General features: G+C 46.7%; 1 protein-coding gene across 2 annotated transcripts; it reads right to left on the bottom strand.

Moving 5' to 3' along the window:
* Positions 1–1791: 1791 nt before the first annotated feature.
* WBP2 (WW domain binding protein 2) lies at positions 1792–9749 on the bottom strand. Of its 2 annotated transcripts, none has more exons than XM_066200532.1 (8): positions 9653–9749; positions 7882–7990; positions 7211–7346; positions 5504–5596; positions 5170–5286; positions 4838–4960; positions 3676–3752; positions 1792–3499 (listed from the first exon to the last, which is right to left on the bottom strand). In XM_066200532.1, the coding sequence occupies exons 1-8, from the start codon at positions 9709–9711 to the stop codon at positions 3446–3448; spliced, it is 768 nt and encodes a 255-aa protein (XP_066056629.1). In that variant the 5' UTR covers positions 9712–9749; the 3' UTR covers positions 1792–3445. The 2 variants fall into 2 exon arrangements, with proteins under 2 accessions (XP_066056629.1, XP_066056631.1); XM_066200534.1 differs by having other exon boundaries at positions 9648–9736.
* Positions 9750–10281: the final 532 nt, after the last annotated feature.

The following is a 10281-nucleotide window of genomic DNA, read 5'->3' on the forward strand; positions in this document are numbered from 1 at the left end:
CAGTTCCTGCAGCAATACTTCTTTGCACAAGATCTCAGAGCACTTTGGAAATACCCAGTTACTCCACACTCCCCAGAGGAGGGAAGCAGCTGCATTTCCCAGCATCACGGGCAGAGAGAGACTTCTCAAATGAGAAGAGCCCAAGAGCCCAAGTCACATCAGAGAGACAGAACTGTAGGTGGTGGTGGAAAAATCTGCCTCTGCCGAAGGATCCAACACTAATTGTTGCCTATGCCTCCTCTTTTCCTTCAGCAGTATAATACCATCCAAACATTGGAGTTTAATGGTACCAATCTGGCTGTCACATGGCAGCCTCCTGCTGCACAGCCAGTTAATCACTGAGGCAGGGACCAGACCTGGAGACGTGTCAATGCACAAAATTTCTTCCTACCCTACTCCCACCCTGCTTCCAGAGCAGCAGCAGACTTCAAATTGCATTTCCCTGCTTTAATATTTAAAACTTTCTGCACAGGCAGCAGGACTGGTGACCCTCCCACCCTCCCTGAGCCCTTTCCCAAGCAGAGCACAGCTCCCAGTTTCCATCAGGGATAGCAGGGAGTGCCGAGTACCAAAGCCAAATCTGGGGGTTTTGGCAGAGATTCTCACCAGCACCCAAAAATCTGGATTCCCAAATCGTGCTGCTCCACTCAGCCCAATACCTGCCTGACCCTTGCTGACTGTGTGACCTGGCCAGCCTTTTGGCCCCAGTTTCAGCATTCCCAACACGTGCTTCACTTATCAGCACTCACCGAACACATCGAGACCACGCCCAATCTTTTTTTTGGCTCGCTCTTCCTCCCCTCCCCACAGAGCGTGCCCAGCTCCAGCCTGGGGAAATGGGAACATTCAACCTCAAACCACTGTGGAAAGCCCACAGCTTCAACTCCAGATTTAGCCCAGACACCCGTGCTAAGGAATATTTCATTTATTCCAGCCTGACTCATCCTTTGAGTGTGTTTTCCCTCATGCCAGACAGAAACCTCATGGTGTCTCTGGAGGTCTTGCCACTTCTCCACTCTAAGGGAAGTGACTCAGCTCGAACCATGGAGTCAAGTTCCCATGGGAGCAGATATTAAAATATTTCTCTCTCAAGCACACTTAGCTGAGGAAAGGTTTTAAAAGAACCTCATGGATTTGTTCTGATTATTGGCCTAAGAGCTGCACGGGGAATGGGGCTGGGCAAGTGCTCCGGAAAGTTCGTGCAATCTGTGTTCTTTAGGATTCTGTCTCAGAGTAGAGAACAACTGGGAACGAGCCAGAACAGAAAGGTTTCAGCACCAGCTCAGAGCTGGACAGATGTGACTTAGGAAACTTTGATTTGAAATAATTTAACTCACAAATCAGGATTTATTCAGCTCCTCCTGGACTGTAAAGCTCAATACTTTCCTCCTTCAGCCGCCTCTTCTATAGAAAACAAACCCAAGTACCACCCAGGCACCTCAGCACACTTACAGGGAAAAAAAGGATAAAATCATGGCTTGCTTCTAATTAGAGACATCTTTTAGAGGCATTAATTATGCTGCATTGCTGAGCTAGTTCTTGCAAAGTAAAATAGTGATCAGGTTGTAACTTTTATGAGGACAATTGGTCTGGAAAAACAACCTGGGTGACACATCTGGGTAGAGTAAAGCAGCTGCTGCACCAGCTTCCATCAGGAACTGTGAAATGGGAGTTTGCTGAAACATTTTAACATCTTATTTTCATTCACAAAGTCACCCAAGAGAAATCAAGCTACAGATGTCACCAGTGAAGAGGTAAGTGATTTTGCTTCTAATAACAAAATTTAAAATCCAAGTGATTTTGCTTCTAATTCCTCCCCTCCGTTTCCAAAGTCACCAAATCACCAGAGGTTTGCCCATTCACACACACACACGAACACCCCAAGTTTTCAGCTGATTTCTCTTTACTTCACAGTCTTGGCAAAACAAATCTGCATTCAAAAGTCATTTCACATTAATATATTAATCAAATGCTTTCAAAATAAATATATTTTTTTAAATAATAATTTCTTTACATCACTGCAGTAGCAATTTTAGAAAAGTCAGTGCACAAACAGTAGCAATTTCATTAATCAGCTAAACTCAAAGAAAAAGAAAACAAGAGGTGGACCTTTTTTCTCTCCAAGCAGGCTGCATGCAGCAAGTCTCAGCAGTTCCCTAGCACAGGATCTTCTGTCACACTTTGCTGGGAAGGATTTTCTCTCTCAGCTGTCAGAAGTCAGTGAAGTGTGACTTGTGCAAAGCTTTGTACCAATGCAAAAGTTTCACAGCCCAGATTCTGATCAGTCCTGCAGAGATTCTGCACTGGAGCTGTTGCTAATGAGACCAAGGGATCAATGCTATGAGGAGTCCACGGTCAGGTGACTGGGAATTCACAGCTGGACCAGGAACACAAACAGCAATAAACAACACTTTGTACCTTACAGCTTATTCCAATGTTTTGCATATTCTCTCAAGTGCTTCCAGGGCAGAAGTAAAGCAACTGCTTTCTGCCCATTAGTTGTTAATTCACCAGGTAAATCACAGCAGGAAGATGCTTCACTGGCCAAAAAGTGTAACTTGTGTTACAACAAAGGAAAGACAAAAGTGCATTATAGACTATGAGGAGAATGTTCAGGACTTAGTGAACTCACATATCTAACTGGAAAATAGAGACTGCAGAAATATTAGTGTTCCCATGGCATCTAAACTGGTCAGATGCTACTGGAGAGCCCAGTGAAGAGCAGCATGTCTGAGGAAGGGAAGTTGGTCAGCATTGTCATACATGGTGAGCAGCAGGGAAATTTGAAGGGCTACCAGATTGTTCGCTATGATTGTCAGGAATGACTTAGATCAAAATTAAAAAAAAAAAAAAAAAAAAAAACAACAAGAAAGGTGAATATACATCTGGAAAATGTCACAGGTGTGTATTTCCTTTGAGATCCCAAAGGTTGGCTTTGAAGTCCTTTCTCAAGGGCAAAGAGTCGGATGTGACACTCTGGATTAAAAAGAATAACCAGAGGCATCCCTGTGTCCAGAGGTGCTCTTGGATGCACACTAAGGTAAATTCAAGACACCCCCAACCCCAAGAGCCTTGTTTCCATGCCATGGTCATGTTAATTAGCAGTTTAGAGCAGGTGCTGGCTCTAGAGAGGTATAATTTAAGTATCAAAAGAAGCAGAGCTAAGGGAAGCAGTCAGAGATGAAGAGAACCCCCAGGTGTAACAATGCCACGCACAGGGAGGAGGGAATGCTGCAGGAGAGCAAATCCTCAGAGCTCCACAGGTGACCCAGGCTGCCAAAATCCCTCCCCTTGCTCTGCACAGACCTACTCCTAGAGCCCCTGAAAGCAGTGTGCCTTGGGGGAAAGGCTCTACTTCTCAGTGCTATGAACTGTGCCCCAGAATTCTGTCAAAATGGAAAAAAAAAAAACAAAGCAATGAGACGTGGAGAAGTTCTGTGTCAGCTTATTGGTTTTTCTTGTCCTCTGGTGGGAAGTATGGAGGAGGGGGTGGCTGGTCCTGCAATAAAGATGACAAAAGGACATCAGTGCATGGCCAAGAATAAAATATGAAACTCAAAGCCCCCCAAAAAAATTCCAAGACACCAACATCAGTTCAGACCAACTTTGCTGTGCCACTGAGAGAAGATCCAGCAGAGACACACTTGGTGCAAGCCCAGAGCAAGAGGGACTCACCGTGGGCATATAGACGTTGTGGGGGTTGCCTGGGCTGTAGTAAGCACTGGCAGCAGCTTCAGCAGCCTTGGCTTCAGCTGTCACAGGGAGAGAAGTGACAGGTCAGGGACACACAGAGAACTCTTACAATGAAACAGGAACACCTGGCCATCAAGAGTTACTAACAGAGCACCTTATGGCCAGTGCTCAAGTTGGAGAACAGCTATAACAAACAATTGGGCATTATCTCTTCCAGTTACCACAGAATTGTCAATTCCCAGTGAAACGGAGAAAGGTTGAGTTTGGAAATGTCACCTGGGACTTGTATGTCAGCCATAAATAAATTCTAGTTGCTGCCTTTCCTAAATACAGACAATACCCTTTATAAACAGGTAGTGAACAAAGCATCCTTCCTGGGAGTGAAATCAACAGGCAAAACAAAAATCAGCACAAGTTTATAGCAGCTCAGGGGATTTGTGCATTAACGATGGTAATTTATGAGGACAATCCAGATCCTCTATTTCTGCAGAACACAAAAATGTTGTACAACCCTCTGGAGCAGTCCCACTTTCCAAATAATAGTTCAAAGATGAATGGTTGTTTATTCAAACCAAAAAGTTAAACCCTTAGCCAAACAAATACTCTTATCTGCAAGAGATCTGTGGCTGTACCCAACCACAATATCTCTTTTTTCATTTTAATAAATTCCAAATGAGTGAAAAATGAGGCTGGTATTTCCCCATCCCCTTTCTATCATCTCATACCCTGTTCCATATTGTTTCAGCAAAAATAATCACATTGAGAGTGGAACAGGGGAAGGGGAAGCAAATACCACCAAAACCACAGCTGTGAACTAAAATGGACCACAAACACATTCCACCATCAGTTTCCTTGTATTCATCCATTAGGGCAAGATTACCACCACAGGAGAATCACAAACTGTGTTTTTTCTGTCCAAAGAAGAATAAATCCATCTGTAAAATGCCCACTAATGGTGTCTGCCCTGGAGAGAATCAGGCTGGACTCCAGACTGAGCTGGATATACAAGGCTGGAGATTAGGGGAGCTCCCTAATCCCTTTTCTAAACAAATTCCAACTTCTAAGTGGAGCTTCCAAGTTCCCCGAAAGACAAGAAACAAAGTCTGTTCCATTCCTAACAAAACTGTTGTGACAGGCTCCTTACCTGCAGGAGTGGAGGGCAGGTCTGGCCCACTGACATGGGGCTCCATGGGCCCTGGGTATGGTGGGGGTGGAAGCTGCATGTAGCCCATGTTTCCATCTGCTGCAGGAGGACCAGGATAAAAGTCTGCCAGGAAAGATCACAGAGCAAGGGACTTAACTCCTCTGGGTGGAGTTATCAACCAAAAGCAGCCAAGGCAAACATCATTAAATTCAGGAACAAAAGCTACACAAGTCCTCACTAAAACACTGTGCAAAATTTGTGTTTCTTGCCCTTTTTACCTATTTTAACTCTTACTTACTGGAATAATCCCCATCCTCAGTTTCAAGGCTTACCTGGAGGAGGAGGTGGATATGGATAGCCCCCGTTAGCTGCAGGTGGTGCAAAAGCATAGGATCCATTTGGCATGTAGGAATAGCCATAAGCTCCACTGGGTATTTCACCTCTGGAGACTGGAAAAGCAAAGACAAGACCTCATCAGAACATCAAGCCTGCCCCAAATGCAGGCCAAAAACTCCCACAAACTTAAAGTCCTTATCAGAAAAACTCTGTCATTTCAATAAATTTTCTGTTCATTGGATGTGAAAAAAAAAAAAAAATTTAAAGCAAGCTTCAGGCAAGGGCTCCTGAAACCACAGAACTCTGGCAGACACCCCCAAACTTCCATACCTTGTGATGCCACCTGCAGCATCCTCTGCCCAAATTCAATTGCACCCCCAGCTGAAAAGGTCATCTTGAATGTGGCAGACCCTTCCCAGCCACCTGAGGGAGGAAAGACAGCACTAAGGAGCAAGGAGAAGCCATTTCCATGCTATTTAGGTTACTTGCTGCATATACAGATGTTCTGTATATAATTCTTTAAAGAGCTTATCCCAAAAATCCAAATTAAAAAAAAAAAAAAAAAAAAACAAACAAAACCCAAAAAAAAAAACAACCCAACAACAACAAAAAAACAGAGGAAGTGGCAGAATTCTGGTACCATCAGAAAAATTCACATTGGGGTATTGTCAGGTCAAGAGACACCTGAAGCAGAAACATCCACAGGGAGAGCTTCAAAAGCTTTCTGGAGTTGTGTTTGTTGCCACAGTAGCTGTCACAGGCCAAGCTATCAAGAGTGCTGGATTTGCTCTTGCTTTGGATAAGATTAGTGCAGAAGACAGGGATTTTGTTAATCCCGTTTGCTAAAAAGCCTTTGCAACTACACCTAACTGTCAGCTCCAAATTAGTTTGCGAGTCAGAGTGCCCAACAAAGCAAAGAGCTTAATGAAAAACATGGTCCACATAAATCCATTAGAGCCCACGGAAGATATTTCAAGTCAGGATAAATAATAATTAAAGAACAAATAAATCAGTGACATCTCAGATTACAGTATAAAAAAAGAAAAACATTCACAGTCCACAGTCCCCAGAAAGCATCAAAGCAGAAGCTGTGCTAGAACAGGAACAAGTAGATTAAAGAGCCTTTTAAGCTAAACCAGACTCTCATGGCTGTTAAGACAACATCATCATTGAAAGAGATGGCCTCTGGGGAAAATTCACAAAGATTTAGCTAAAGCCTTTTGTCTTTCACACAGTTTAGTTTGTCATTAATGCTCAGGCTCCCTCTCATGCTGGATAGTCCCATTCAGCTCCCATGCAGAAACTCCAATGCTGATTTCAGAACTCCAGCTGAAGGCTCTTGCACCCTGTGCTGTGATCTCTGTGCCACAACTACTAGACTGAATCAAGCTGAGGATGAAAGTTTTGCTGAACGTTTGTGCCTTTGTTAAAAAAAAACAAACAAAAACAAAAACAGTCAAAACCAAAATTATTCTTGAAGATGTCTGCCACAGCCTTCTCGTTGAGTTTAATGTGGAACAGCTCCTTAAATTCCCTGATTTCAAGACACTCCCTTTCCTTCCAAGTGCCATTTTCACTGCCAGGTTGCACTACAGCAATAGCACACCTGAACTGCACAAGGAACACAGTGGAGAAAGTCCTCTGGGGATCTGCATCTGAACCCAGAGCCAGAAGGAATCTGAGTTTTTGGCACAGGAGAACCTGGATGCAGGTGGGACAGGTGATCCCAAGTGACCAAGCAAAGTTACATCCTTGTTCCTGCTGACTCCCCTCTGATGTTTATTTGCCGAGATCACTTGTTTAATTGAACTTTGTATTTTGCAGAGAGCAGGAATGAGATGGGCTGCAGAGAACATCTGCTCATGGTAACTGAACAGGGAGCTGGTAAGGGGAATATTTTTAGCTGCCAATGAAAGCACATGTTTTTGCAGGAGTGTGAAAACCCATTTGGACAGTGTCAAGGTTTGGTTAGGCAGGATTTTGCTATGAATTGAGCAGCTGAACTGAGACACAAAACACACACTGTGTGATACCTACCTCCTGCCTCTGCTTTCACTGTGCCCTTGATGTAATTTGCTCCAAACACTGGCTGCTTAATCTCACAATCCTTCAACAAATAAAAGGGCATCACAAATGACTGCATAGCATCCTTCCCCTTCGACACAAAGATAACCTGAAAAGAAAATAACATTGCAAGAGCTATTCAAAACAAACAGGAAACACAGCCCTGATTTATTATATGAACAGACTTCTCCATGGACTGAAACTCCCTCCCACATCACCAGTTCCACAAGCCAAGAGCTACACACAACAGCCACAGTGGTAAACCAAACCCTCAGGGTACTAAAGCCTCCCAGGCAGTCCCTTGCTCAGATAATGCTCCTCCCAGCTTCCAGAGAACCTGCTGCTCCACACAGCCATGATTTAGTAGCTGTGCTGTTGCATTCAGCATTTCCAGACCACTGCTAATTTCCTGTTTGAAGATGCCTGATGGACTAAACAGCTGCCTGTACAAAAACTAATCAGATTTATTATCTGTTGACAAATAGATGGGATATGCCATGAATTCATAATGTTTCCCAGAGGGAGAAGATGAGCCACACTTCAAGCAGGAGTAGATTATCCTGACTTCCATGCATTGAGGACATTTAAAAACAGACTCCAGGGCTGTTATCTCCTTAGATGAGATAAAGCCTTTCACCACTTACCCGGTAGGGAGTCAGGAAAACACTCCCTTTCTTGGTCCCCTTGAAGGCCTCTGGCATTGGCTCCAGATCACTGAAGGTAATTTCCACATGGTCATAGGTCATCAACACACTGCAAACAGCGACAGAAGAGACAGCACTTACAGCTCAAGGCACACAGGTTTACTGACCTACCAAAACCACCTGTAACCTCAGCACTGATGGAGATGCCGAGCAGACAAAATCAGTTCTGGTTTGCTTTTTTTTTTGCTGTTGTTGGCAGCAGCAGCAGCAACTGAAGTAGCACTGGCTGCTTGTTCCCTTCCCAGGGTGCTGACACAGCTGCTGCTGTCTGCACAACCAGGCAGCAAACCTGAGCTGATCAAAATCCCAAGACTTTTTTTTTATTATTGTTTTGCATTTCTGCTGGATCAGTTCCCTAATTCAGTTGTCCACAAGTAACAGGACAGAGGAAGGACTGCAGGAGAAGAAACTGCTCAGGCTAGCTTATGCAACATGGCTGTTGAAGGTCTCACCACAGCTCAAGCACCTCTGACACAAAAATGTGATTCAGAGGAACTCCCCTTCCTTGCCACCACACTTCATTAAGTCGTGTTGCCTGCACTGATTCTTTAATTCTCAATGACAAACTGACCTGATTAAAACCTTTGCATGGGCACAGCAGGTAACTTGTATTGACATTACAGCACCCACATTAGGGACTCTAATCCCTAAAGCTGCAGAAATCTCCACCACCTCTATCTTTGGCAGCTGACATGTTTCCATCCTCTGTCACTGGCCAGTAAATACCTGTCCCTCCAGGCACAGCTCGGGAAGGGCAGTGGAACCAACTCTGTTCAGGCTGCAGCTGGATCAACCCAGGGACAGGCAGGCCCTGATGCAAGGCAGGCTGACAGCTGGGAACAGCAACACCTCCAGCTGCTGCAGTTCTCTCAGGGAATGCAAATTTAAGTACCTGAATTGATCTTACTAAAGCCTTCTAAGAAAGGCTACATCCCAAGCAGAAGTCAGGCACAGAATTCCTACAGCAATGTGTAAGTGGCCCCGTGGAAAGAAGCGCTGGAGGCTGAAGCACTCCTTTGTCCCCGAAGCAGATGACTGCCACGTCAGAACCACGCTGGCAGACAGCGGGTGCGGACAGCCCTTTGCCATCCAGACAGAGGCAGCTCTGTGCCGGCTTGCCGTTTCCATGGTTATATCCCAGCACCTTTTTCCAACGCCGTTGCTCCCTCCCGCACACACAGAAAAGGGGCTGTGCTCCAGGAACCCGGCAGACCACAGCGGGCAGCCTTTGAGCTGAGGCACCATGCAGGTGCAGCATCCCCGAGCGGGGAGCCCTGGGTCCAGGCCAGATCACCTGGGCAGGAGCTGAGCTCTGCCAGCCCTTCCTGAGCCCTCGGGGGAGAGGCTGGGCACAGCAGCAAGAGCCAGCAGCAGGCTGGGGGACAGGCTGGACGCTGAGGGAAGCGGTGTAGGGGGAGCAAGGCCCGCGGCTGAAGCCCAGCAAAGTTCCCCCCGCACAGGTCCTGGGGCAGGAGGATTCGTACAGCCCCAAAGCCGCGGGGAGATGAGGAGAGGACGAGCAACGCCGGCACCGAGAGGGTTAAACCACCCCCTTTACCCGCCTCGCCCCCTCAGCACGCCTCCCCCCCCATGACCCACACAACCGCTCCCCCTGAGGGGGAAGGCAGGAGGAGGGCGGGGGGAGAAGTCAAGTCGCCGCTCTCCCCCGGCTCCCGAGGCCGGAGGAGGGGAGAAGGGGATAGCACCTCACTTCTCGCTGTTGTTAACGATGACGCCGCCGCCCTCCGAGTGGTTCTTGTTGAGCGCCATCGCCGCCTCCTCCGCCTCCTCCTCCTCACAGCATCGACCCCGCTCTGCGCCTGCGCGGGGAAAAGGTGCTGCCGTCAATGGGACCGAGGGGCATGCTGGGAGTTGTAGTCATCTCCATCAACGGCGTGCGTTACTTCGGGTTCTCCGCGCGATACATGCTGGGAGTTGTAGTCCCCTCACCCCACCTTAGCGCCGCGCCGTTCGCCCGCGCGGTGTATTCCGGGAGCTGTAGTCCGTCCATGCACGGTATTAACACCCTCCGTGTCGGCCACGCGGTGCATGCTGGGAGTTGTAGGCTGGCCGCCATGATCCCCCCTCCCCGCCTCTGGGCCTGGCGCTGTTTCGTGGAGTAAAATAAAAATAATCCCGGATATCTGGCGGTTATGCACATGAAATGAGGTTTAGCCCCTTAAACAGCGAAGATGATGTGCGTTTCCTGCTTCACACGCTTGCAAACAGATTTTTGATCCTCTTCTTGGCTGCTTTCAGCACATCCAAAAAATTACCCCTTAATACTGAAGCGTGTTAAACTAGAAGGACTAACCGGTTGCCCTGTAAACAAGCCAGGAC

The sequence above is a fragment of the Chamaea fasciata genome, unplaced genomic scaffold, assembly GCF_029207755.1.
Source record: "Chamaea fasciata isolate MVZ Bird 193981 ecotype frontalis unplaced genomic scaffold, bChaFas1.0.hap1 SCAF_19, whole genome shotgun sequence".
Taxonomy (NCBI): domain Eukaryota; kingdom Metazoa; phylum Chordata; class Aves; order Passeriformes; family Sylviidae; genus Chamaea; species Chamaea fasciata.

Coding starts and splice junctions, on each gene's coding strand:
- WBP2 (XM_066200532.1), bottom strand. CDS start 9,711: ATGGCGCTCAACAAGAACCACTCGGAGGGCGGCGGCGTCATCGTTAAC. Junction 5,287..5,503: donor GCTGCAGGTGGCATCACAAG/GTATGGAAGTTT, acceptor TTGCTTTTCCAG/TCTCCAGAGGTGAAATACCC. Junction 3,753..4,837: donor CCTGCCCTCCACTCCTGCAG/GTAAGGAGCCTG, acceptor TCCCTGTGACAG/CTGAAGCCAAGGCTGCTGAA.